This window comes from Schistocerca gregaria, chromosome 7, assembly GCF_023897955.1.
Source record: "Schistocerca gregaria isolate iqSchGreg1 chromosome 7, iqSchGreg1.2, whole genome shotgun sequence".
In the NCBI taxonomy this organism is placed as follows: Eukaryota; Metazoa; Arthropoda; class Insecta; order Orthoptera; family Acrididae; genus Schistocerca; species Schistocerca gregaria.
The window spans coordinates 66,668,266-66,695,914 of NC_064926.1; the positions used below are offsets into that span (position 1 = coordinate 66,668,266).

The 27,649-nt window shown below is 38.8% G+C and overlaps 1 protein-coding gene across 2 annotated transcripts in view; it reads left to right on the forward strand.

Annotated features, from left to right (window-relative positions):
- Positions 1 to 27,649, forward strand: part of LOC126281372 (Bloom syndrome protein homolog) — a 171,359-nt gene that overhangs the window by 56,690 nt on the left and 87,020 nt on the right. For both annotated transcript variants that reach the window (XM_049980288.1, XM_049980289.1), the window contains exons 11-14: positions 10,930 to 11,150; positions 12,033 to 12,254; positions 12,473 to 12,554; positions 21,946 to 22,093. In XM_049980288.1, coding sequence (XP_049836245.1) covers positions 10,930 to 11,150; positions 12,033 to 12,254; positions 12,473 to 12,554; positions 21,946 to 22,093 — 673 coding nt within the window. The remainder of the gene's footprint in view (positions 1 to 10,929; positions 11,151 to 12,032; positions 12,255 to 12,472; positions 12,555 to 21,945; positions 22,094 to 27,649) is intronic.

Sequence of the window (27,649 nt, forward strand, 5' to 3'; positions counted from 1 at the left end):
TGTAGGGTTTTGTCACAAAACTTCAGAGTAAAACACATGTGACATTCACTCCAGCAGTCATTAAGTATGTCACATGCAAGGTTAGTAACTTGAGTCAACTGATAAGATGTGCAGGCACTGGCAATAAGTAAACTGTGGTAGGTGGCACTCATACTGTGCTAATGAATGTTTGCATAGCTGCACTGAGTACTCATTGCCTGATTCAGCAAATAAAATAGTTAAAAGCTAAAATTAATAGGATAAAACTAATAAAAATAAGGAAAGGGGGAGGGGGAAGGGAGTCTTTAAAGTTATGTGGCATGTAAAGAGCACAGTGTTAATTATTATTTGCATATGCATGCATAAATCAGCACTGTAAGAACTTGTAATAAATATAAGATTGTACCAAGTAACAGGATATGAAGCCAATACATGTTGTAAAACATGCTAACGTAGTGTAAAAAAGCCATAAATACATTGAGCCATATTAATCAGCACATAACCAACATGAATGAAAAGATACCAGTTAGGTTCCTTTCAGAGTATGCTGATACAGTAGCTCCATACTTAACTATTATATACAACTGTCCACTCGACAGAAGATCCGTACCCAAAGACTGGAAAGTTGCACAGGTCACACCAATATTCAAGAAAGGTAGTAGGAGTAATCCACTAAATTACAGGCCCATATCATTAACATCGACATGGAGCAGGATTTTATAATATATATTGTGTTCGAACATTCTGAATTACTTTGAAGAGTACAGTCTGTTGACACACAGTTAACACAGATTGACAAAACATCATTCTTGTCCAACACAGCTAGCTCTTTACACACATGAAGGGCTGAGTGCCATTGACAAGGGATTTGAATTTGATTATGTGTTTCTGGATTTCCAGAAGGCTTTTGACACTGCACCACACGAGCGGCTTGTATTGAAATTGTGTGTTAATGGAATATCATCTCAGTTAGGTGACTGGATTCGTGATTTCCTGTCAGAGAAGTCACAGTTCATAGTAACTGATGGAAAGTAATTGAGTAAAACACAAGTGATTTCTGGTGCTCCCCAAGGTAGTCTTACAGGCCCTTTGCTGTTCCTTATCCATTTAGGAGACAATCTGAGGAGCCATCTTAGGTTGTTTGCAGGTGATGCTATCATTTATCCAGTAAAAAAGTCATCAGAAGATCAAAACAATTTGCAAATTGATTTAGCAAAGATGTCTGTATGGTGCAAAAATTGATAATTAACCCTAAATAATGAAAAGTGTGAGGTCATCTGCATGAACGCTAAAAGGAATGTGTTAAATTTTGGTTACATGATAAATCAGTAAAATCTAAAGGCAATATATTCAACTAAATAACTAGGAACTGCAATTACAAACAACTTAAATTGGAAAGATGGTGAGCTACATGGGGAGAAATGATCATCATAATAAAACAATGGAAATCACAGCTTGCACTAAATCAGAGCTTGCACTGAAAGATATATGTGTTCGTTTTTTCCATGCACTATTTGAGATTGGAATAATAGAGAATTATTGTGAAGCTGATTCGATGAACCCTCTGCCAGGTTCTTAAATGTGATTTGCAGAGTATCCATGTAGATTTAGATGTAGTTACTTATAAGGAGTGTAACAGATTAAAATTTGAGCGAAAAGGCTGTGGAAGGGAGATGGGGGTAATTATAACATATGAAGTAACAACTAGGGAAAGTAGCTGTGAGTGACAAAGTTTATTGTGTTTGCTAAATAAAGTGAAATCAGATGGAAACATTACTCAGATGGAAGCAAAGAAATACATTGTAAACTGTTAGAGTAGTGGATAAAAACAAACATGTGTAAAACAGCACTGAGCTGTACATACATAACTTGAAAGAACAAGATACTTAAAATAAGTAAATTGAAATATGACAAAAAATGTGGGGAGGGGAACCAAGGGATACATTAAATATGAAATAGTGAAAAATGATATTATGAAACTGAAAGTAGGCCTCATAAATGGAAATAGAACTCTGTGGAAAACAAAAATCACACGGAGGTCAACAGTGAGTGGTAAACTGACTATGCATCCAGAAGTGGCTCAAAAGTGATCAAGAAAATGTCTGCTTGCAAGATGGATCTGTTGTTCAAAATATTGCCGCCTTTGTTCATTGAGTGTTTGTAAATTTCAAGTTCTGCCCATACATCTAATCTCTGCCTGTTTACCTCTTGGTACAGAATTACAGTATCCTTTAAATGCCTTGGATTTTCAGCAATAATTAAATGTTCTGTGAAGGTGGAATTGTGTACATTACCACCCTTCTTTTCCAACAGAGATGCAAAGAACATCTGTTGGGAAGGAAAGGTGATAATGTACACATTCCTTCTTCACAGAACATGCTGATCATTCTTTGAGAAAATCAGAGGATACTGTAATTCTGCACAAAGAGGTAAAAGGGCAGAGATTAGAATTATGTGAAAAACTTGAAATTTTCAAATTCTTAGTGTACAAAGATGGTAATATTTTGAACAATTAGCACCAGTTTGCAACTAGACATTTCCTTGAAGTCTTTTGAGCTGCTACCTCCGGCCATGTTTACCAGTCACTGTTGGTCTCTGTGCAATGTTAACTTCCCTCAAAATTCTATTTCCATTTATGAAGTCTACTTTCAATTTTGTAATTTCGTAATGCATAGTTACTTTCTCTCTTTTAATATTTCATACTCATGGTTCCTTCCGCCCCAATTTTAAGCTTATTTTAATCTGCTTATATCTTTCTTTGCGTTTCATGTTATGTATGTACTGCTCAGTTCAGTTTCACACATTTTTGTTTTTATCCACTGTCTAACAGTTTATGATGTGTTTCTTTGCTTTCCATGCTACTTCCAACAGTTTTTAAACTGTTTATATACTATGCTTAAACATTCATGGCTAGTTTCCCTAGCTGTTACTTCATTGAGATGGCAAAAGTCGTGGGATACTTTCTAATACCTTATAGGACCCCATTTTGGCTACTTGACATGGTGTGGAATCAGTAACTTTTTGGAAGCCCCCTGCAGACATATTAAGCCATGTTGCCTCTATAGGTGTGAAAGTGTTGCCGGTGCAGTATTTTGTACATGAACTGACATCTCGAATTGTCCAGAATCTTCCTCAGACTAGTCACAAACAATTGTGCCACGGTGACATGGTGCATTGTCATCCATAAAAATTCCTTCGTTGTTTGGGAACATGAAGTCCATGAATGGCTGCAAATGGTCTCCAAGTTGCCTAACCTAACTATTTTCAATCAATGATCAGTTCAGCTGGACCAGAGGACCCATTTCATTCCATGTAAACACAGCTCATAGCATCATGCAGCCATGAGCAGCTTGCACATTTCCCTGTTGACAACTTGGGTCTGCACCACACTCTAATCCTACTATCAGATTTTACTTGTTGAAACCAGGACTCATCTGACCAGCCCACAGTTTCCCAGTCATCTAAGGACTAACCAAAGTGGTCACAAGCCCAGGAGGGAAACTGCATGCAATGTTGTGCAGTTATCAGAGGCACTTGTGTCGGTCGTCTGCTTCCATAGCCCATTAATACTAAATTTCACTGCACTGTCCTAACAGTTATATATACCGTATGTCCCACATTGCTTTCAGCAGTTATTTCACTTTTGTCTGTCAGAACTGACAACTCTATGCAAACGCCACTGCACTTCGTCGTTGAGTGAAGGCCTTTGGCTACTGCATTGTTCGTGGTGAGCGGTAATGCCTGCAATTTCGTATTCTCGACACATTCTTGGTACTGTGGCTCTGGGACTATTAAATTCCCTAACTATCTCTGAAGTGGAATGCCCCATGCATCTAGCTTCAACTATCATTCCACATCCCAAATCTGTTATTTACTGTAAAGCAGCCACAATCTTGTTGGAAACCTTTTCATATGAATCACCTGAGTACAAATGGCAGCTCTGCCAATGTGTTGTCCTTTTATACCATGTGTACATGATACTACCACCATCTGCATTTGTGTGTATTGCTATCCCATGTCTTTTGTCACCTCGGTGTAATTATGCCCCCACCCCTTGCCCCACCTTTTTACTTGGATTTTAATCTACAGTCTACCCTTTAAGTATATTTTCTTTCATGTTAGTTACGTCCTGTATAGCTTCATATACTGTTACTTGGATGTTCATGTATTTATTTACAAGCTCTCTTCATGCTGCTTTATGCCCGCATTTGCGAGGAATTAGCCCCCTTTACCGGAGCCTACTTGCTCTTTACATACCATATGACTTTAACGGCTCCCTCACCTCCCCCCCCCTTCTGTTTTTCTATTTTAATTAGTTTTATTCTGTTTTAATTTTAGCTATTAACCGTTTTAGTTGCTGAATCAGGCAGTAAGCACCACCTATCATAGTTTACCTATCACCAGTGTGTGCACATCGTAGTCAGTTGGCTCACATCACTAACCTTGTATGTGCCATTCTAAATGTTAGCTGGAGTCAATGTCATGTGTGTTTTATTTTGGAGTTTTATGACAAAAACCCTGCAGTATTGGGCTACTGCCTTCAATTATGCTTGTTAACAATTGATATTTGAGGGTGATGTGAATATTGTACTAGACAAGAGCCTTATGGCTTCTACATCTGTTTATGCCTATGTGATAGTATAAGTGAGCATGCTCTTCTAAAAATTTTATTTTAACTATTTTTATCAAATTTGGTAACCTCTCTGGTTGACATTTGCAACCGTTTTGCAATAATTTGTTCAATAGACCCATTTTCCTTTTGAAGAAGACAAATTTATATTTGTTGAAACCATGGTAAATGGTTAATAAATAAACATTTAATTCTGAAACTGGTTGGCTGTTATTTTCCAATCCTATCAAATCTCTGGAAAAGGTGATCCCTTTTGGGAGATATTCTTTTGTGCTTATAGAAGAATATGCTAAACATACAGTACGCAGCTGACTCAAATCTAACTTCATGAGGAGGAAAACAATCTTCAGAGATGAAGCTTCACTGTGGTGTCTGTGTTTCTTACGATATCAGACATATCCAACCTTGTGTACCATGCAAGACTTGGCAAACACTACCATCATTGCTCACATTTGCCAAATTATTTTTATGAACTTATTTAACCATCTGTTGTATTAAGTTTCCTTTTGTTCTTGGTTTAGTATGTTTGTGTTCTACATTGCATGCTCATGATGTGGTAAATACAAACATTCAACTTCTAGGTATGCAATAAACAGCACTCTTCACTTTAAGATAATGACTTTTTATTAGTCAGCACAACAACAAGATACATAAATGACACATTTACTATTATAGTCCTGCTTGTTATTGCTATGTAACCTGTGTCCAGTACACACACACACACACACACACACACACACACTCTCTCTCTCTCTCTCTCTCTCTCTCTCTCTCTCTCTGATGCTTGCTCTGTGGCAAGCAAAGGTGTACTGACTGCTGGAGAGGGTGGTCTCCAAAGTGTTGGTCATTCACAACATTGTCAGTGGATAAGTGTGGAGTGACCTGCAATCTGAGGTCACCACACCACAGCTACAGCTTCACAAGGAAAAGAAAAAAAACAATATGTTTTTATTGATTTGAAAGTTGAATGGGCACTGGATCAAAATGGAACCACACTTTCCTTCCATTACGTGTTTCTGAAGATCCCTGGACAATAGCAGATTGGCAGACGCTGAGGTGACCGCTGCGTCTGAGAGGATGGTGGCTGTCCGGTTTTTAGATGGGCAGCACTGCTCTGGATGATGTTGCTGTGCTGATGACTGCAGTGGGGTAAATGTTCTGTGTCTGATGTTGGCCTGCATTTCGGCAGTGTCTTCTCTACTTAGTTTGGCTGGCGTACACCAGTCGATGGATGCTACTGTGTCTACCACTTTAATGCGAAGCATGAGTGTCTGATCATTTTGTTCTGTAAGTGCGTATGGGCCTTGGTAGGGCAGTTCCAGTGCTCTGCACCAGTGCGCCACCTCAGATGAAAACGTGCTCCGTTTTGCCAGGTCTTTGAAAATGAAGGTAGCTTATGTCCGGTGATGTGTTGTTCCAGTCAGTCTCATGGCACAGGAGTTTGCCATGCACCAGCTACACTAGGGAGGTCTTCAAGTCATCTTTTAATGCACTGTGCAGTCTGACAGCCCTACTGGAAGGGTGTCACTCTGTGATATGGTGAAGCCCTTGTCAGATGTATCCCACACAAATGGGGCATTACACGAAAGACATCTGCATATGACGTTTTCAGCAGTTTGTGTTTCCAGTTACCTCAGGCTGCCTAGTGTGACTTCCGATCACCGTGAGATGGTACTGACAGTTATGTCAGCTGGAAATGGTCTTACAAAGTCCAGGTGGACGTGTGAGAAGTGTGTGTCTGGGATGTAAAAATTTGTGGGTGGAGCTCGTACATGCCATGTTATTTTGCATGTCTGACAGGCAGTGCAGGTCTGAGTCCATGTACATCAGTCCTTTTGTGTGTACAGGGCCACACAAAGCACTGCATTACTAGTGTACTTGTAGCACAAATTGCCAGATGGCTGAGCCCATGTAGAGAATTGAAGACCAGTCATTGTAGAAGAGCGGGTACATAGAGCTGCTGTTCATCTACTGATTTGTCATTGTATATCAGCTCCTTAGTGCCTGGCAGTGGCATGTAACACAAGTGCGGAGCCATCTTGCCTGTCAACAGGTCCTTCAACTCTGCATCATCATTTTGTGCTGCTGCCAGTTTGACAAAATTCAAAGAGCATTAACAGTGAAATTTTTCAAACCGTTTGTATGCTGAAATTCTGTTGTAAATTTCAAAATAAAATTTAGGTAGTTCATTTGCACAGGGGGTAGTTATTTCATGGCTGGGATAACACAAATGTCACTGGTCGATAGTCTGTGTATATAGTGAAGGCATGCCTTTCCACCTTTTATCTGAAGTATCTAACTGCTTTATAGGCTGCTAACAGTTCTTTGTAAAATAGTAGCCAGGAATGATGTTTCTCTGTGGTCTTCTTGGAGAAGAAACCCGAAAGTTGCTAGTGTCCTTTTACATTCTGCTGTAGCACAGCACTGACAGTGCAGGAAGAGATGTCTGAGATAATTTGTAGTAGAGTGCCAGGGATCAGATGTGCAAGGTGGTTACCTTGCTTGAGGTTCATTTGGCAGCTTCAAATGTTGCCTGCAGTTCATCAGTCCAAGTGACAGGTGTGGGACCGTGCACTTCGGGGCTTATGACAATGGTATGGAAAGACACCTGGGCTTCAGCAGCTGGGAGTAAAAAATAATGGTAAACATTAATCATCCACAGGTAGACACACACATGGCTCTTTGTCTTCAGGGCCAGGTAAGTTGGAAGTGTGGGGATTTGCTTGGCAGGCAGGTACGTACCAATAGCAGAGGCCTGAAATTTAAGAAACATCCCTTCATTAGCACTGTTGACACCTTTAGCTGGGTTTGTGAGGATACTGTAGTCAGCAAACCTTAGGAAAACTAAGCGTGGGTATGTCTTTCGTGTTCTGATGATGATGATGATGATGATGCCAGCAACACATCATTATTGTAGGCAAAGCAGACACCCAGTCCCTGGAAATCTTCGTCAGTAAAGTCCTAAAAAGTTCGTTTTGCGTTCTGCAAGCCATACGACATGTTTGATGATTCAAACAGTCAAAAGGGCGTAGTTACTGCAGCTTTATGGATATCCTCTTTTGCTGCAGTTGTTGGTCGTAGGCTTTCATTAGATCCAACATTGAAAAAACGGTGTGCCCTGCCAGTTGGCAAGCACAGAGTACCTTTTAACAATTGTCCACACATTGTGTTGTACAGTTGCCACAGGGACTGCAGCCATCTGGTTTCTTTGGTAGTCGTTGAAGGGTAGAGGCCCAGTTGCTTTCCAATGGCTGTGCCATGCCTGCTTGGAATGTTCTGTCGAATTCTGCTTTTGTGATGTGCAGGTTGTCGGGGGCCAGCCACTGCACCTTGGGAAAAAGTTATGCGTTGTTGAGTGGCAAGGCAATGAAGACACGCTGGCGGGCTGCATGACAGTTGGAAACTCATTTAGGTGGCGAGCCAGTGGCAGTGGTGTGGCAAGGAAGTGTATCAACAGATCGCTACATTGTTTGGGGTGTCGTGCAACATTCAGTGATGTAACCTGATCCTAAATGGAAGCATTCCTTACTTCCTGGATGTGGTCACAGGAGGACGGGGTGTCCAGCCTGATTTCAGCACAGGTCACGTCTGTGACTGTAAAACTCCAGTCGAATGACCTTCGTAACCAGTGTTCAAATTTAAAGTCACAAGTCCATATGAAACTATGAGCAAACTATTTGCAGCTTCTAAGTTGTAATTTGTGCACAATTGAAACAAAAGGCACTTTGGAAACACACACACACACACACACACACACACACACACACACAGATGATCCAGTATCCACAAGAAGATACACCTTAATGGGCCTGTCCATTACCACAAAACATTCCAATTGTTGCCTGGCCCAGTACTGCTAGCAGACTTGCTGCCAGGTGTGGGTGGGTGCCGTTCGTGTTTCCTGCCCAAGAACACAGTGACCAGAACCTAATGTGCCATGTTGCTAAATGGTGATGTTGGAAACACTGGTTCCAGTTCAGTGAGGATGAGGAGCGTGCAGTACGTCACCCAAGTGACGATGTGTGGTCTCATCATTTGTATATGCCAACGGATGCAACCTTCTGTGTCAACTTGCCGAGATGCAAGGTGGTGTCATCCAGTGAACGGTGAGCTCGGATACTGTGTCCATGATCTCTGCCAGCTTACTCCAGTTCATTTCTTGTGTTACTGAGAGCAGATTGTGATGGATCTCTAGTAAGCGAGGTTGTAAGAGTGGGTCCGGGATGTCTAGTCAGGCAAGATGCAGAGGTGTTGCAGTAATTATGGTGAGTACCTATCACCAGTTTTCTCCCTGTGCAGGGAATTGTCTTAAGTGTTGCCTGTCAGGGAGAGAAAACTGCCAAATGAGTTTGTCTTATAGTAACTCATATTTTCTGGAGGCAGGCAGGTGTAAGATTACAACGCTGGAGCAGCTGTCAATAGTGTCACCACCCATGTGTCTTTGGTCGAGTCTTGTGTTGTCCCAGCAGGGACGAAATAGCTTTCGATGGGTGTGAACCAAAGTGAAGGATAATCCATCCAGAGGGCTGGTGTTTTCAGTGCCACACACTTCACTTGCAGTGCCAGGACAATTCTCGTGAGCTAGCTGCAGTCTAATCGGACTCATCAACCTGATGGCTGCATTAGGTACAGGCTGGACTGCACTAGGGGCACAGGCAGTACTGGTGTTGGCTGCCGGTAGGGGCCTGGCAGAGACTACCATGGTATCCACACATGTGGTTTCTTGGCCGCGCGGCTGCGGTAACTCTTTTAGCGGTGCCATAGGTGATCCCTCTGCTTCGGGTCATGTTCGAAGCTGCTCCTTGTGTCACTATTGCAGTGTGGCCATATCCTCCATTTGCTTCCACTGCTGATAGCACAGTAACTGATGCCACTGCTGTTGTATCGGTTGTTGCAGGTGCTGTAATTTTTGCTGCAATTGTTCCATTTCTGATCGTTGCTGTTGTAACTGCTGTTTTGACTGTTTCATGATACTCTTAACTGATGTCACCACTTCGTATGTAATTAATAAACATCCAAACTCTTTTAGTTACATTGATGCTTTATTTATGGCAAATAATGTATTTAAATGTTTCATATCTAAAACCATTTTTAGTGATAATTGCAGTAATGTTGTTTAAAAGAGACACAATTGTGTTAGCAACCTATGACACTCATACAATGTAATTGGTTCTAGGATGCAGAGAAAAACAAATACAGAGTTGTAGAATTTATGTTAAGATAAATGTAATTGGCTGAGACCTATCTGGCGGGCTGCAGAATCCAGTACAGCTGACATAAATACTCAAAATATCAATTATGTAAAGTCAAACTTTCAGAACCACATCTTTCTTCCTCATCTGGGGAGGAGAGTAAGAAACTGAGTGGCAGAAAAAATAGTTAGGTCATTCTAAATAGCAGTAAAAGTGACCTGTGAGGTAGATAAGGGTTATAGTTAATTACTAACTTTAAATAAAAATATTCAAAATTTAATTGATGTGATGTGTGAAATGATTAATTATAATATTAAAAAGGAAATAATTTTCAGATGTTTTGCAAAATATTATTTATTTATCCACAAACCAGCTTCTGACACCTTAGGGCTTCATCAGTATTTGGAGTTAGATGCCGAAAGCCTATTTGTGAGTAAATAAATAATATTTTTCAGAACATCTGAAAATTGTTTCCTTTTGAATATTCATGTTCTGTCAAGTTTTAATGGAAAATTCAGTTAATTATTAACAATTTTCGTATCTCGTACACATGCTCTATTAGAAGTTAGTGAATCCATTGACAAATGTCAAGTGATCTTGTGCTATTATAATTTGAAATCTTTGAGAAGTGAAATGAATGGAAGAAGAGGGAAATAAGCTGTCTAAAAAATATTGTATTGTGTGACATGGCTGTTGTAATGCAATGTGATAATTTTTTTCTTTGTTTAGTTAATGTCTACCTTGTCTTTAGAACTCTAGGTAATATTTATGTTGTATATAATGGGGCAGCAGCCTAATTAAACAATTACAGGAAAGGAAACAATGTAATTTTGATGAAGAACTGTCATAGCATTTCCAAATGCTGCTTAATTGCTGGAGTGGAATGTAATTTTTTTTGACCAAACTGAAAAGCATAGGTAATATTTTGTGCAGATAAAATGTCCCATATTTATTCAGATTTACTAGAGAGCTTAGTTGTTTAGTGTACTGAGGCAAATCAGGTTAAAAAGTACTTGAAACACTTGGAAAATAAATAGGACAACATCTGCAATTTGCATGTGCTAAACAAATTTTGAATTATTTGACACTGATAATACCTCTTTTAACTGTGGTGGTTTTTTTTTACAGTGCCTAAATCAAATCATGCCACAAAAAATGTTGATTCCAGTGGAAATATCAATTATAATTCAGCCTTGTACCACAATACACAACCAAATAAATTCACTCCAAAGAAGACAGTTACTTCAAACAAACAAAGCACAGGACAGTTTCACAGTAATTTGAAGAATGATGGCATTACTGGAGAATTTGATGGGGTTGGCTTCCCACACTCAAATGAAATGTTAAAAGTATGTATTGTTTTCACACTTTTTGTATGACATGGTTATTTTGTGCCCATCAGGATGCTGGGTAGCAATCTACTCTTTTTATAATATTGCCATTATTCCATCCTGGATTTTCAATTGTTTTATTAGATATCATCGTTATATGTGAACCTTGAAAATAATTAGTTGAAGAAACACCTCCATGTTGTGATTGCTGAGTATTGGTGTGAATATAACTGTAAATACATTGTAATTGATATTTTATGTCGAGAAAAAGTTTCCAACTTTGTTGAAGGATGAAGATGTGGCGATTGGATTGGATTTGAAAAGTTTGAAAATATTATTATTTTTGTCAGTTGTAATAGTGTGGCTGTGTAGAGTTTGTTTTCCTCCTGTTATGATACTTTTCAGTATCTCCCAAAACTTATGTTTCATCCTAAATTAAAGTTTTTTCCAATGACTATAAATTGTAGAATTTTATGTTGTGCTTGTAGACAAAAATTAATATTAAACTTAAAATATTTTGGTAGGTTAAAACTACCTGCTATGTGCCATGTTAGTTCTTGGATATGGACCTTTGTTCTTTTTGAGTTATGCTATCAGAGCTTCCATCTTCCAGTATGTCTCCAGTACCTTAAAATTTTGAATTTGACCCTGCTTAGGAGACTTGGATGATCTGAGCATTGCTGTCAGAAGGCAGAGGTTTGGATTTGTTTTTAAACCACTAAACAGTTTAAATATTTAATTAAGTTTCATTACACTGTGAATGCTGTTATGCAGCAAAATTTTTATTTTTTGACCTTGAATCATGACAAACTTTTCTTGTCATTTGTGGATTAGTTAATGTTGCCATTCATGATGAAAACAGTCTACAGAAATTATATCACTTGTATTTGTCTTTCACAGGTTTTCCGTCAGACATTTGGTCTGCACAAATTTCGTCCAAACCAGCTGCAAGCAATTAATGCATCTCTGCTCGGTCATGACTGTTTTGTCCTGATGCCAACTGGTGGAGGGAAGTCTCTCTGCTATCAGTTACCAGCACTTATTGATCCAGGAGTCACAATAATTATATCACCTCTTAGATCACTTATTATTGATCAAGTGCAGAAACTGAACTCTCTTGATGTAAGTTGATTGAAAATCTTGATATAAAACTTAAGAGAAAATATACTTTCATTGTAATACTGTAATATTATTTATCCAAAATATGCGTGCAAACAGTATTAAGCTATATATTTACTGTCGAATAAATGTTACCAGTTCAGCTAGTATTGAAGTAATTGTTGTTTTAAGAAATTTTAATAGATCTATGTATAATTTTCTCATTCTTTCTTTTCCCACAGATTCCAGCTGGGCATCTCTCTGGAGATATTAATCCAAATGAAATGAACTCTATATATTTGGAGTTATTAAAGAGGGACCCAGGTATGTGAAAAAATATTGAAAAAGAAAATTGATAATTACTCACCAAATTGTTGAAAATAAAACACACACACACACACACACACACACACACACACACACACACACACACACACACACACAGTGCAGCATCACTCGAGACCCAACTGTCTCTCATTGAGAACTGTCTGTTATTGCATTAACACTGAATCATATTCCTCCAGATCTTTCCTCACTTCCACTGATGGGAAAGCATCCCCTAGTAGTGAAAGTTAGTACTGATTTTAATTCTTATGTCTGCAGCTCATGGTCTTGCGGCCGCGTTCTTGCTTCCCGATGAAATATGCTATCCTGGCTGAGGACCACAGTTGAAATCCGGTCACTGTTTTTATTTACTTAAATTTGGCATATTTCGTGACAGTACCTTTTCTGTAAAATGTTTACAAGGCGATAATTGTCTTGGCTTTAGTTGTCTAGTGGAAGTATGATTCCACTATGCAGCTTTGTTGGATGCAGAAATGTCCTGGTTCAATGCGTTTGCCTCATTTTTTGGTGCTTCAAATACCATTTCTTCACATGTGGTTTCTTCTTAAAGCTTATATAGAAAAAGTAGTAACATAATTCGTTTTTTTTTTTTTTATTATTCACTTCCAAATTATTATGACGGCGACCTGCACATTGTTCAACCGTCAACACACACCATGAGTTCACTGCCGACTACTGATTGACTACAGACAAAGACATCTCCAGCATCAAAGACATTTTACACAACACACAAACTTCCACTTGTAATCAGTCTCTTTGATATTCTTCATCACATTTACTAACAGTAATCAATATGCTTTCACTCTCAGAAATATAAGTAAATTAAGAAAAAATAAGGCAAATTACAATAAAAAAATTTCTGACAAAAAATATAAGAAAACATTTACAATTTGGTATCGACAAATCCGATAGAAAATAAAACATCTCCCAAATCCATTACAATGAGCACGGGATCTTAGGTTCGATTCCCGGCAGGATCAGGGATTTTCACCTGCCTCAAAATGACTGGGTGTTTGTATTGTCCTCACCATTTTATCATCATTCATGAAAGTGGCGAGATTGGGCTGAGCAAAGGTTTGGAATTTGTATTGGCACTGATAATCGCTCAGTCGAGTGCCCCACAAACCAAACATCAGCATCATCATTTTAATTTTTGTTAGTGCTTACTGGATAATGGAATGTAGTCAAATTAAATCGGGTGATGCTGAGGGAATTAGATTAGGAAATGAGACACTTAAAGTAGTAAAGGAGTTTTGCTATTTAGGAAGTAAAATAACTGATGATGGTCGAAGTAGAGAGGATATAAAATGTAGACTGGCAATGGCAAGGAAAGCGTTTCTGAAGAAGAGAAATTTGTTAACATCGAATATAGATTTATGTATCAGGAAGTCGTTTCTGAAAGTATTTGTTTGGAGTGTAGCCATGTATGGAAGTGAAACATGGACGATAACTAGTTTGGACAAGAAGAGAATAGAAGCTTTCGAAATGTGGTGCTACAGAAGAATACTGAAGATAAGGTGGATAGATCACGTAACTAATGAGGAGATATTGAATAGGATTGGGGAGAAGAGAAGTTTGTGGCACAACTTGACTAGAAGAAGGGATCGGTTGGTTGGACATGTTTTGAGGCATCAAGGGATCACAAATTTAGCATCAGCGTGGAGGGTAAAAATCGTAGAGGGAGACCGAGAGATGAGTACACTAAGCAGATTCAGAAGGATGTAGGTTGCAGTAGGTACTGGGAGATGAAGCAGCTTGCACAGGATAGAGTAGCATGGAGAGCTGCATCAAACCAGTCTCAGGACTGATGACAACGACAACAACAGTGCTTACTGTTGCTATTGTGTATAAGTATAATTTTTTTCCTAATCTTCTTTGACTATAATTTACTTTTATGCTATGTTTCTAGGTATGCTATTGCAGTCAATTCAGTTATAAAAGATAGTGCATTATTGTTAATTTTAACAATCATCTTCATTGTAATCATATTATCATTGTCAGCCATTTGATAACAACAGCTGGTGAAATACCTGCCTAGATTGTTTTGCCATGCGTCACTGTGCTCTGTGATGTGTGTCCATACTGCTTCTGCATGGTTCTAATCTTATCTGCCGCCTCCCATTACATCACTATCTCTGTGTTATATTAGTTTTCGGAATCCAGCAAAATACTACCATCAGTTCACATAGCAATATGTCTTGCCAACCATTATTTCTTTGTCCTTTCAATTACAGCTATATCTTACTCTCCAGTTTGTTTTCTTGTTTGTCCCAAACCTACATCTCTCTGGTTCTTTCTGAGTAACCCTCATTTTTGAATAGTTTCCACTTTCAAATTTTGTGTATAATTTTAATAAGTCAAAATCAGTAATATACACTGACAGTAAGCAGTCCATGTATGATACATTGGGAACTTAGTTTTGGTGACTCTATTTACCTAACTTCACTTATCATCTCTCATGTAACTTGCAGGACAAGCACTCCTACTAGGAAGGATAGTGTAGAGACATGGCTTAGCCACAGCCTGAGGGACAGTTTCCAGATTGAATATTGCACTCTGCAGCAGAGCATCCACTGATATGAAACTTCCTGACAGATGAAAACTGTGTGCCAGACTAGGACTCAAACCCAGGACTTTTGCATTTTGTGGGCAAGCGCTCTATCATCTGAGCTACCCTGGCATGATTCACAGTCATACCCACAGCTTTACTTCTGCCTGTACCTCAACTACCTTCCAAACTTCACAGAAGTTCTCCTGCAAAAGTTGTGGGACTAGCACTGCTGGAAGAAAGGGTAGTGCAGAGACATGGCTCAACTGCAGCCTGGGGAACTTTTTCCAGAATGAAATTTCACTCTGTGATGGTGTGTAGGTTGACATGAAACTTCCTGGTAGATTAAAACTGTGTCCCAGAAAGTGATTTGAACCAAGGACCTTTGCCTTTCTGAGGAAAGTGCTCTACCAACTGAGTTACCCAAGCATGACACAAGACACATCCTTATAGCTTTTCTTGCTCCAGAACCTCATCTCTTGTGTGACATTTGGAAAGTAGGAGATGAGGTACTGGTAGAAGTAAAGCTGTGAGGATGGGCTCTCGAGTGGTGCTCGGGTAGCTGCTTTTGAAAGTTAAACGTCCAGGGTTCAAGACCCAGGTGGCACACAGGTGTGATCTGCCAGGAATTTACATTTAAGTGCACAGTCTGCTGCAGAGTGAAATATTCATTCTGGAAATAATTATGCTCAAGCTGTAACCAATAAATTAGAAATAAAACAATTATTGCAAAATGACTGGTGCTACCACAGTTATATTAAATAGCTCCTGTTTATCATGTATTCATTACTTATTTACTTGATTACATTGGTATTTTTCAAGAAAAATACTACAGCTATGCGAACAGAGGTCGGTTTACAATACACTGCTGTGTGTCGTGCAACTTTCCAATGAACAATACTACCTGGAATGCAGCTAAGAGAAATTTTCAATCCTTGAATCAAAAAAATTACATAATTCGCAGAACAACTATCTCATGAGTTATTTTAAATTTTCTTTTTAAGTGACAGGAAGTCTCAGTGTCTGCTTTATATTACGTGGGACCTTGTGAATAATTTTGCATCCAGGTAGATAACTCCACTGTGAACTCTGGACAAGGTGGCGAGCTCTTCTTGAAAATTATGAGTTAAACCTGATTTACATTGCCAGCTGAAATATAATAATAATAATAATAATAATAATAATAATAAAGGAATAAATGTATTGAGGTGACCATAACAAGTCTAAAACCTTTAGAGGGACATCTGCAAATTGTGCAGTTATCTACTTCACTCAATATCCTCACTCCTCACTGCTCACTTCACCTGAATACAAGTACTTTACTTGCATTGCCTCATAAGGTAATTGTACAAGATAATAGAGAGTGAAGATATGCCAAATAAGTCAGCTCCCTTGTATTTAGACCAACACTGTAAGAGAGATCATTAATTAAAACTTCCGGGCTGAATTACTGTGGTCCATGTATAAAACTACTTCTCCTTCCTGACGTTTTGTTGCCTACTGTGGGCAACATCTTCTGACTCACCTCAATTTTACAATTATCTTATGAGGCAATGCACCAAACACTGCTGGCTGCTAGCACTAGAGGTCCCACTTACATAGAGCACTTAGATGGCGCCACCACTCATCACGTGCTTTCAACTTTGAAACTATCTCTGGCTAGTGCCATCTCTCTAGATTACAGGTAATCGTTTGTCATTTTGGTGGTAAAAAGGCGATCGCCATATCTTGTCTATTTTTAATCCTTCTTCCTTTTTATTAAAATTATTTTCGTGCTTGTAGATCTCTTTACATGCGGGTATAGTAATGTGAGGTCCTAGCTATCATGTTTGTCTCACTAAATTTTATTTCGTGATCACCGTCTTTGAAAATGTGTTATATATGGACCACAGCAATTCAGCCTGGAAGTTTTAATTAATGAAGACGCCGGCCGTGAAAGCTTACATGTTATGACTACAAGAGATACTTTTAAGGACAAAATATGCTGTGCTGAGCTTCTTGATACATCGTCTCTCTGGTTCAATGTTAATTTGTACTATTTATTTTCAATATATTTATTGTCAGTTGTTGTTGTTGTTGCTGCCATTATCATTGTCATTGTCTTCTGCTTTGATGCAGTGCTTCACACTAGTGCAAGTCTCATCATTTCTGCATAACTACTGCAATTTGAACTTGCTCACTGTATTATTTGAACTTGCCCACTGTATTCAATTCCTTGTCCACAATTTTTAGCCCCTCCATACTTCCCTCCATCACTAAACTGATGATTCTTCTATGCCTTAGGAGTGTCATATCAACCAGTCACTTCTCATAGTCACATTGTGCCACAAATTTCTGTTTTTGCCAGTTTGTTTCTGTTCCACATTGCTAGTTATTTACTCTACCTATCTAATCTTCAGTATCCTTCTGTGTTGTCACATTTCAAAAGCTTATATTGTCTTCTTGTCTGAACTGTTTACTGTCCATATTTGACTAGTATATAAGGCTACACCCCAGACAAATGGCTGCAGAAAAGACTCTAACATTTAAATTTATATATCTGATATAATTAAATTTTTGTAGAGACCTAGAGTCTCAACCTTATCTAAGATAATGATAGAAGTTAAAGAAATGAATTAAAATTTGTGCCGTGCCCAGGACTTGAACCCGGGTCTCCTTGCTTACTAGGTAGATGTGCTAGGCACTACACCACTGTAGCAGAAAACTGTGACTAGAATGAAATTTTCACTCTACAGCGGAGTGAGTGCTGATATGAAACTTCCTGGCAGATTAAAACTATGTGCTGGACAGAGACTTGAACTCGGGACCTTTGCCTTTCGCGGGCAAGTGCTCTACCAACTGAGCTACCCAAGCATGACTCACACCCTGTCCTCACAGCTGTAATTCCGCCAGTACCTCGTCTCCTAACTTCCAAACTTCACAGAAGCTCTCCCGCGAACCTTGCAGAACTAGCACTCCTGGAAGAAAGGATATTGTGGAGACATGGCTTAGCCACAGTTTGGGAGATGTTTCTTGAATAAAATTTACACTCTACAGCAGAGTGTGTCCTGATATGAAACTTCTTCCAGGAGAGCTAGTTCTGCAAGGTTCGCAGGAGAGCTTCTGTGAAGTTTGCAAGGTAGGAGACGAGGCACTGGTGGAATTAAAGCTGTGAGTACGGGGAGTGAGTCATGTTTGGATAGCTCAGTTGGTAGAGCACTTGCCCGCGAAAGGCAAAGGTCCTGAGTTCAAGTCTTGGTCCGGCACACAGTTTTAATCTCCCAGGAGGTTTCAGAAAACTGTGAATTGAAATTTGTGTTGGGGGGGGGGGGGGGGGGGGGCGGCATTGAGCTAGGGTAATCCTTGCAGCTGTCTTGTAATAGCCTAGCACACCTGCCTACTAAGCAAGGGATACAGGTTAAAGTACGGGTAGTGGCACAAATTTTAATTCATTTCATGACCTTTTTTCATTATCATATTTAAATTAATAGTCAATGTTAACAAATTTCTTGCTGTTGCTAGTCTGCATTTTGCATCTTCACTTCTGCAGCCATCGTCAGTTATTTCAGTTATTTTTCTACACTACTACTTTTAATGTCAGATTTTCTAATTTTAATTCTCACAACATCACATGATTTAATTCAACTACATTCTGTTCTTATTGTGTTACTTTTGTTGATGTTCATCTTATAACCTCTTTTCAAGGTACTATCCATTCTGTTCAACTGCTCTTGTTAATCCTTTACAGTCTCAGACATCCGTTGAAGACTCGGACAAAATTACAAAGTCACTAGCAAAGTGTCTATTTCTTCTCACTCAACTTAAATACACAGTGGAATAACATTGGGCAAAGCCTACAACCCTGTCTGATTCCATTCTTCCCTCATTCCGTGCTTCCCTCTGATGTCCATTGTTTTTTATAAATGCAGTCTAGTTTCCGTACAAGGTGTAAATAACCTTTTGCTCACTGTATTTTATCCCTGGTACCTTTAGAATTTTGAAAAATGTATTCCAGTTGACACTGTGAAAAGCATTTTTCTAAATCTACAAATACTATAAATGTAGGTTACACTCTCTCCAGTCTTTCTTCTAGGATCAGCTTACCCTCTTTCCAAGTTCCATACATGTTATGTCATTAAGGCTCTTCCCAAGGCAAAAAAAGAGGCTTATATTATAATTTGGCTGCTGTAGGCATCAGAAATGATTTATGATGTGCACGTCATAAAATTCACAACATTGTGTGCTGGGACTTATTGAACTTCACCCTGTGATATATTTACTCATACAAGATAACATGCAAAAAATGGTAAATATTCAAATGAGCTGTAGTGTGTTTATTTTTAAGGAAAAGCTCTATTATTCTCAATTGTCCAATGTTTCAAAGCCACTGAAATGGCTGATGGTCCCATAGTGAGCATCTTACATGCTGACCCCCTTCCATCACTGTACTGGCCAGTCTAAAATTGTCCATTTTTAGATGGTCTTTAGCTGTCTCAGCTTGTCTAATTACATTTGGGTATCTGCATTCTTTTTCATGGAGAGCTAATTTGTTTCTTTAAAATGTTCTTGTGTCATATTGTTTTGTTATTAAGCTTGTTTGTTTAGTGCTCAACTGGTTTGTTAATCTATAATTTTACTATAATGCTTGGTAGCAACCTGTTGCTATCTCTGTTAGATTTGTGTGTGTGTCTGTGTGTGTGTGTGTGTGTGTGTGTGTGTGTGTGTGTGTGTGTGTTCTATTTCTGACAAAGCTCATTTTCTGACAGTCTTTCTGTTGTGCCTATCTGCGACTCAGCATCTCCACTATATTGCAAGTAGCAACTAAGCTTTTCATAATATTGTTCAGTTCTCTCTTTATAGCATGAAAGATCGTAATCTTTTCTTTTTTCCTGGAAAATGTATGTTTCATCATTGTGTACCTGTATACAAGATGTGATTAAAGGTTAACAGCAATTTTTTAATTTTGCAGGCTAAATTCATCCCATTTCCAAATTTTGTGAAGTCTTATTGGTACACACGTTCATTATGTATGTTTGCATTTTCAGCTGTTTTGAATATTTAGTGTATCGTTGAGAGTCGAAAAGATTATATATATTTTTGAGTGCTTGCTCTTACGTTTGAGAAAGATGGATCAAAGAATTTGCATTAATGTTGCTTGAAATATGGGAATAAAATGCAGCGCTGCACTTGAAATGTCACCTTTGGCTTTTGGCAAATCTGCTGTGAGTAAGACAAGAGTTTCTGAGTGGTATAAACATTTCAAAGAGGGTCGAGAAGATGTTGAAGACGATGACCGCCTTGTACACCGTAGCACATCAATTACTAAATACTGATGACAGTATGTGTGAACTAGAGAAAATGGTTCTGTAAAATTGTTGAATGACCATCAAGACATTGCTGATGATGTCAGCATATCCTTTGGCACATGCCAAGCAATTTTTTTCACTTGTTTTTGGCATGAAGCATTTAGCAGCAAAGTTTATTCAAAATTGTTGAATGTCGACCAAAAATGATGTAGCGTAGACATTGCTCAGGAATCACTGAATGAAATCGACAATGATCCAGAACTTCTAAAGAAGGTTGTAACAGGTGACAAAACATCAAGATATGATTATGTCGTCGAAACCAAGGCCCAATCGTCCCAATGGAAACTGCATGAAGAGCAGGACCAAAAAGAATTCCACAAGTTTGATCACATGTGAAGATTCTTCTCATTGTTTTCTTCAATTACAGTGGGGTAGTGTATCATGAGTTACTGCCTTGTGGTCATACGATCAATAAGGAATGCTACCTGGAACTTATGTGCCTTTTGCATAAAGCAATCTGAAGAAAACAACCAAAAGTTTGGCAAAGCCATATCATCATCATAATGCTTCTGCTCACTCCTCAATGCTTGTTCATGATTTTTTGGCAAGAAACAGAACCATTAAGTTCTCTCAGCCACCGCAATCACCATATGTGGTTCCCTGCGACTTCTTTCTATTCCTGAGGTTGAAGAAAACCATGAAAGGAAGTTGTTTTGGACCATGTATGAGATAAAACAGAATTGCTGAAGGAGCTGAACCCTGTAATTAAAAGTGAGTTCCAGAAGTGCTTTCAAGATAGGAAAAAGTGTAATATACATGAAGGAACAAGGATGACGTTGGTGAATAAATAAATATTGTTTAAGAAAAACAAAAATTCTCATTACTTTTTGATCACACCTTGTACTACAATTGAATAAATATATGAATATTAAATAGCTCAGTTAATGCCGTTATTTAATTTGATAGATAAAAAAATCTATGCACCAAGCTGTGACAGAACACACATGTAAAAGACTGTTGTGATTGGCAGGCTTTCGGAGCCTATGGCTCCTCCTTTAGGCAGAAGGGTTGAAGGAAAAGTACTGGAGAGGTCTAGGAAAAGGGGTAGATTTTGGGAAAGTCACAAAGTTGGGGAGACTCACCATACGGGATGAGAAGGAAGGACTTCTCATCTTTCTTTCTCATCCCAGATGTAAGTCCCCCCTGACCCACAGTTCTGGGGGACTTTCCCAAAATCTACCCCTTTTCCTAGACCTCTCTAGTCTTTTTCATTGACCTTTCTTCCTTCCCCTTCAATCCTCCTGCCTGAAGGAGCCACTGGCTCCGAAAGCTTGCCAATCACGACACTCTTTTTAGGTGTGTGTTCTGCCACCATTTGGTGAGTAGATTTATGATCAATCCAGTTAACTAATTTTATCAATAATAGCTTGTTTCAGTTATTGCTGTGAATGATAGCTGCTGTTGTCATTTTGATTCTACCAGTCATATTGGAGAAGTATTTTTCTTAGTAGTTGTAGACTGTTTATTTATTTTGCAGGATTGAAAATGTTATATGTCACTCCTGAAAAACTGAGTGCCAGTGGGAAACTTCAAGACACTTTAGACAATCTCTATAAGCGGAATAAATTGGCTAGATTTGTTATTGATGAAGCTCATTGTGTGTCACAGTGGGGTCATGACTTCAGGTTGGATATTTTTGATTCTTTATTCATCATTTCTTTTTAACTAAATAGCTTTTTTGCATCCTACTTTTTTGTTTTATGAATATCATAACATATTTATGCATGTCACTATGGCTCTTAAATTATGTGCAGATCTTGGTTAATGTTGTAAGGAAATAATTTCTTTCCTCCATTACTTATTTTGGAAGGTGCAGGTACCAATTTACTGTATTAAAATTTGTTCCTCATAAAAAGATCAATCTTTTGACGAACAAAATCAATAAGTTTTACATTAGTGAACTCTTCATGAACAAATGATCTACTAGCCTGAGAACCAAGCAGGCGATGCAAAGCAGTTATACAGGCCACTGGTCTGTGCAGCTGACAACCGTGTACTGCCAGTGGATATGTCTTACACCATAAATGAAATAGAAAAGCATATAATGTCATTATGTTGAAAACAACATCATAATCAGGTGATAGGTGGATAACTGTCGCAGGCAGTTTATGGGAAGTGCTATTTCTTCTATATTTTAGTGTTTTCAGTTAAGATTTTTTATTATAAAGCTGAAGTCTTGTGCAGCATTTGTTTTAAGGCATTTAATTATGGCCAGAATGTAAGAGGTGTGTTTCTGTAGAAGAGATTTTTGTTCTCCAAAAACATCACAATGTGTGAACATACTTGAAACTTCCTTTCAGATTAAAACTGTTTTTTGGACCGGTACTCAAAACTGGGGCCTTCGCCTTTTGTGGGCAAATGCTCTACCATCTCAGATATCTGAGCACGACTCACTACCTGCCCTCATTGCTTTACTTCCTCCCATACCCCATCTTCTGTGAGGGCCAGTTATGAGTAGTGCTCGGATAGCTCAGTCTATACAGCACTTACCTGCGAAAGGCAAAATTTACAGCTTTGAGTCCTGCTCTGGCACATGGTTTTAATGTGCTAGGAAGTCTCAAATCCATGCATACTCTGCTGCAGAGTGAAAATCCATTCCGTGAACATACATATTCCATAAGTCTGCAACAGATTAACATCAGCAGTAAAGGCCTTTAATTTGTTACACTTTTTCACAATTGCTGTTACCCTTTGTTGCTTTAACAACATACAACAAGCAACTGCTAGAAGGGGAGCAAGTTCTTTTGCATAAACTCTATAGAACCTCAAAGATATCTCATGCAGTCCAGATGACTTTTCACCATTGAGCAGTTCTCACTGATTTTCCTTTCTCTGACCACTTTTCTGTGTCTATAATTTCGGCATTTGTACAATGAGTATAATGTGGAACTGTATTTGAGTCTTACGCAGTGAAACAATTTCAGAAAACGGAATTCATTTTTCAAAAAAAAATCACTGGTGCCCTCGTTGAACAACAGACTGGAAAATTTTGGATCCCTTAGCTACTGTGAGGTTTACGACTGCTGTGACAAGGTGGTTTTCTGACAAACTGTTCGACGTCATTTTCAGAGAGGACTCTCAAAACAATCTGACATGAGTTCCTGTCTCTTGGCACCAGTTTTAATTACATAGTTCTCCCATTCTGTAGCTAGCAAATTGAAGTTTCCTTCTATTACAGTTGCATGACCAGGAAGATTGCTTGTAATATTCTGCAAGTACTCTCTAAAGCACTCTGCCAGTATGGTTTGTGAGACAGTTGGTCACATTTGGAATCTGTAATAACCTCCCATGATTGTGCCATGAGTCATCTGGCTGTAGATACTTAGTGCTACCCCTGTGACGCCACTGCAGATCACTAGCGTGTAATATTGATACAGTAAGTTGCTCAGCTGTAAAACCTGTACTTTGTTTGGGCTATAAATAATAAATACTATGATTGTCAGCTCTGCTTCGCATCGCGTGATGTGTCTGTGTGGTGACTAAACTTATTCCACCAATCACATGACTTAAGTGTTGTTTCAGAGCTGACCACAGCAGAAATAGTGTATTTGCTGTCTGTGTACCTACGGCGTAAGCTTAACTGTATTGATTTGTTTTTATTCATTATAGTTTCAAATGATGGTTGTAAGTAAGATGGGGAACTGTATTGTATAAGTAGCAGTTAAATGAAAACAAGACAGACTATATACTGAGCATGGTGCAGACATTGGTAATGGAGGTGGGTGTGTGTATAGAACTGCCGTCTGTTAGGAATCAGGAAGAAACAGTGCAAAAGTTCACCGCTCTGCCATTTGTCCATTAGTAATGCTTGACATGAGGTTAGTGAGCTCTGTGTCCACCTAACTTCATTATGGATACCAGGAATGAGAAACAGCCAGGCATTGTTCAGTTATTGACTGTGTAAGGAGTGGCAGGAAAACAAAATTCATGCCTCACTGTCTGTTGTGTACCGTATTTACTCGAATCTAAGCTGCACTCGAATCTAAGCCGCACCTGAAAAATAAGACTCGAAATCGAAGAAAAAAATTTTTCCCGAATCTAAGCCGCACCTGAAATTTGAGACTCAAAATTCAAGGGGAGAGAAAAGTTTTGGGCCGCACCTCCAAATTGAAACAAAGTTGGTCTATTGTAATATGAGACACAATTTAGGTCAAATGAATGACGATACAGCTACAGTAGTTTGATTCGAGTCGTAAGCTTAGCAATTAAGCTTTACCAGGTAGCCATTGCTATGCGTCAGGCACTCCGTCCATATTTATACGGATGCCCTTCCTTTTTCAGGTGCTTCGTCTGGTTTGAATCGGTTGCTTATTTTTCTTTGATCTGATAAGTGCCGTTCTCTTTGTTATAGGCATTATTGTACTGTGTCATGCATTGTTTGACGCATTCTGATAATGAGTGTTTACGACCTGTCGCCGCTTGCGGCATGGCTTGCTTTTATGCGCACTACTGCGGCTTACAATAAAAAAGAGAGGAATTGTCTCATAAGCGAAACAATGGCAAGAGACTGGTATTTGTTGTTACTTACACTGCTGCTTTCTTTGATAATGATCAACAAGAACCAAATAATAGACTGTGTATGATAGATGTTCTGAATGAGAGTTAAGCTAAAATTTTTCTCCGTTTGAAAATCTTTGCAGACGCCTCTTGTGTACATTACATTCTGCACAGAAATTAGAGTCATCTTAGATTTAAAAATCTAGTCAATTGCCATGCTTCATTTCTGATTGTGTCACTATTAGGCATAATAATAATATGAATAGAAACATAACATGATATGTATATTCTTTCGCATTTGCTGTTGTCTCGCACTAGTTTCGTAGGTCATTAGGCAGACAGGATTTAAATGAGATAGCAGCAAACACGAAAGAATACATGGCAAACTGTTTATATTCATATTATTCTTGTGGTGAAGAGAATACTGCATGTGATTCACAATTCATAAAAGTTCCTAATTAGCAACCATCTCTTTTCACAGGTAGGAAAAAATTCAGAACGTAGAGTTGGCCATATTGGCAAACATCCCAAACAGTCTTGCCACTCGGATTTTCGTAGTACATTGAAATGCTGCTAAATTCGAAGATGAACAATACGGAATTTGTATTTACTTCATTGGATAATGTATGAAAATGCAGTGGCCGAAACTCGGGGCAGAGAAAAAAGCTCGTCATCCACCATTTTTTAAGTTTATTTACTGATGCAGAGATTTTGGTGCCAGTATTTATCTTTGTGCCTGCAAAGCATGCCTGTGTAGCGCTACATATATTCGACGGCAAAAGTTAGTTGTGGCGGCACCTACCAACATTTTTCAGAACTTCCGCTTACTTTGCACTCGATTCTAAGCCGCAGGCGTTTTTTTGGGTTACAAAAACCGGAAAAAAAGTGCGGCTTAGATTCGAGTAAATACGGTATGTCAAACACAGTACGTCATGCATGCAAGTATTTGTGTGAAATAAACAATTTTGAGAAGATTGGCTACCACTGAAAGACAGCAGTCAGCTAGGACAAGCTCATTGTATCATTACCCCTTCTGTCATTGTTGGAGTGGACGCTACAATCATAAATGATCAACAGTGGATGGTGGAAGACATTCGAATCATGTTGAGCATCAGTCATGATTCTGCTCATGTTGGCATGGCAGAGCATTTGATGCTCTAAAAAATCTGTGCACAGCCTGCAGGATTAGCAGAAGTTGAACAGAATGTTGATACCACTCAGCACCTAGAGCAGTATCACAATGGGGTATACCGTTTCCTGTTTCGTATTGTCGCAGGTGACGAAACGGTGTGCTATCATTTTGAGCCAAAGAGCAAGTGTCAGAGTCAACAATAGAAGCACATGGGTGCACTCCCACTCAAAAAGTCCAAAGTTGTTCCCTTCAGCTCTGGGAAAGTCATGGTGACTTTTTCTTTGACTGCAAGAGCTCACTTTCATTGGCTTTCTGGAACATGGTGCCACAATACATACACTGTGATACATGGACACATTACAAAAATCGAAGCATGCCATCAAGTCCAAGTCACCAGGAATGCTGACAGACGGTGCCATCTTGCTGCAGAATAATGCCTGTCCACATGTTGGCAAGGTTGTTTCGACTACACCGCAGAAGTTTCGCCGCGGAGCCTTTACACATTCTCTCCATATGGTTTCCATAATTTTGGAGCACTGAAGAAAGACATCCATGGCTATTGATTTGCTTTGGATGAAGTGGTGTATGCCTGGGTATATTCATGGTTCTGTAGACAACTGCAGATGCTTTTCTGTGAAAGCATCATCAGCCCTGTCTCACAGTGGGATAAATGTATTAAAAATTATGGTGATTACTTTTGAAATAATAAACAGTTTATGTACTTTCTTTCCATCTGTCTTGTTTTCATTTAACTGTCTCTTACATGCAATCGGGAACAGTGATTTTATGATGTATTGCAAGACCATAAAACTAATACTTATAAATAAGAGAGCATGACTTTATGTAGGCTAAACAAGAAAGCCTAGGATAGCTTCACTTTTGGGAGGAGAAGATTGTTGCAGTAGTAGCTGAGTGATTCTGCACAGTATTGCTAAATAAGATCTACAGAGCAGGAATGAGATAAGGTGTGTGTGGAAACAATAAATGCGGCTAATCATAATTGGAGAAGAGACAGTAGACTAGGAGTTAATATCAACTTTGTAAATCTGTAGGCTGTTCAATTAGAAAATAATAATTGCAAGCCAGAAAATTTGTGAGATGGAATCGATCAACTAGTAGAAAGCTACTTTATGATTGGAAATTTTATTTAAAAAACCACTAATCTATGAGGGGCATTCTGTAAGTAATGAAACACTTTTTTTTACTGAAAACAGGTTGGTTTTATTGGTTTTATTCAGGATTCCAAGACACCACATTATTCCCCACTCATTTGGATGTAAAATCCTATTTTTCAACATAATCTACATTCAATGCAATAGCCTTGCGCCACCTTTTTGGAGGGTCTGTATTTCTGCATGCTGGCAGTGTACTGGTCACGGTCAGAGCCAACGTCCTGCAGTGTCAATAACCTCCCCATCATCCACATACTGCTTCCTGTGAAGTGCGTTCTGCATTGGGCCAGGAAGTTGGAAAGTGCGAGATCTGGACTGTAGGGTGCATGAGGAAGATCAGTACAATGAAGTTTCGTGAGCTCCTCTTGGGTTGCAGCCTT